At 62.7% G+C, this 1,088-nt stretch overlaps 1 protein-coding gene across 1 annotated transcript; it reads left to right on the forward strand.

Moving 5' to 3' along the window:
- Nucleotides 1–356: 356 nt before the first annotated feature.
- On the forward strand, nt 357–458 carry HMGA1 (high mobility group AT-hook 1; the record flags this gene model as incomplete). The annotated part of the gene is made up of 1 exon (XM_010020035.1): nt 357–458. A coding segment is annotated over exon 1 (102 nt), but the record flags the coding sequence as incomplete, so codon positions are not given.
- Nucleotides 459–1,088: the final 630 nt, after the last annotated feature.

Here is a 1,088-nt window from a genome sequence, read left to right on the forward strand (position 1 = left end):
TAAGGTAGAAGCTGCTCATCTCAGCTGAATGATAATTCTAAGAGGCTTTATTAGAGGGGGACCCTGGTCCTTGTCACCTCCTGTCTGTGCTGATACCCCGCAGCCACCCGCATCCCCAAAGAGGGACCAAGTGGTGGTCCTTCCCTTGAGGGTGGCAGGGCCAGGGCATGGCCATGACCCCATGGGAGGCTCTGGCTGCTCCACTCATCCCTTGCAGCTCCACGAGTCACTTCTGTGCCCCCAGCACCCGCCTGCTCCGGGGTGAGGGCTGGAGGGAACAGCACGCGCCAGCATGGCCAAACCATCACTGACCAACCTTCTTCCCCCTCCTGCTCCTCACCGCTGCCGGCAGGACCATGAGCGAATCCAGCGCCAAATCCAGCCAGCCCCTGGCCTCCAAGGGGGAGAAGGACGTGTCGGAGAAGAGGGGCCGGGGGCGACCCAGGAAGAAGCCGCAGGTACGTGGGGTTCCCCGGGAGCTGGGGATGGACCCCAACAGGCAGCTCTGGCCACAGCGATGCCCTCGGGGCCAGGCACCCCCAGGTTACAGGGCAGCGAGAAACTTCCCCCACTTGCACCCCAAGCAGCATCCCCTGGGCAGGGATGGGGATGGCTGCGATGAGCCCTCATCACCTCCCTTTGGGCAGCTCCTCCTGCTGCTCAGAACCCTCCCAGAGGGCTTCACACCCCCTTAGCCCTGTAACACCCCAGACAGTGCTCCTGGCGCAGGGAAGGGCTTGGAGCCTCCCCTTGCTCCACCCCAGCCTGAACCTGCCTTTGCAGACAGGCTAATTAAAGCCCCATTAGCAAAAGCTGCTCAGAGGGATAAGATGCTACTGGAGCCTTTCCAATGCCAAACTCCCCCCCTCCTCCAGTCCTCCCGTCCCCGGGGCAGGGGGGGTTTGGGCACATTTTCCCTGCAAAAAAAAATGACGGCCGGTTTCCCTTTGCCAGGCAGCAGCACCGGCACCAAGCTGGGGTCCGGGGCCAAGAGACCAGCCAGGACCCTGTGCTAAGCCAAGCTGCTAATGCCGGGTGGGATGGGTCATGTATGAGGCCGGGTGAAGGGCACGCAGCAGCCTGCGCCT

Source organism: Nestor notabilis, unplaced genomic scaffold (assembly GCF_000696875.1).
Source record: "Nestor notabilis isolate BGI_N333 unplaced genomic scaffold, ASM69687v1 scaffold17428, whole genome shotgun sequence".
In the NCBI taxonomy this organism is placed as follows: Eukaryota; Metazoa; Chordata; class Aves; order Psittaciformes; family Psittacidae; genus Nestor; species Nestor notabilis.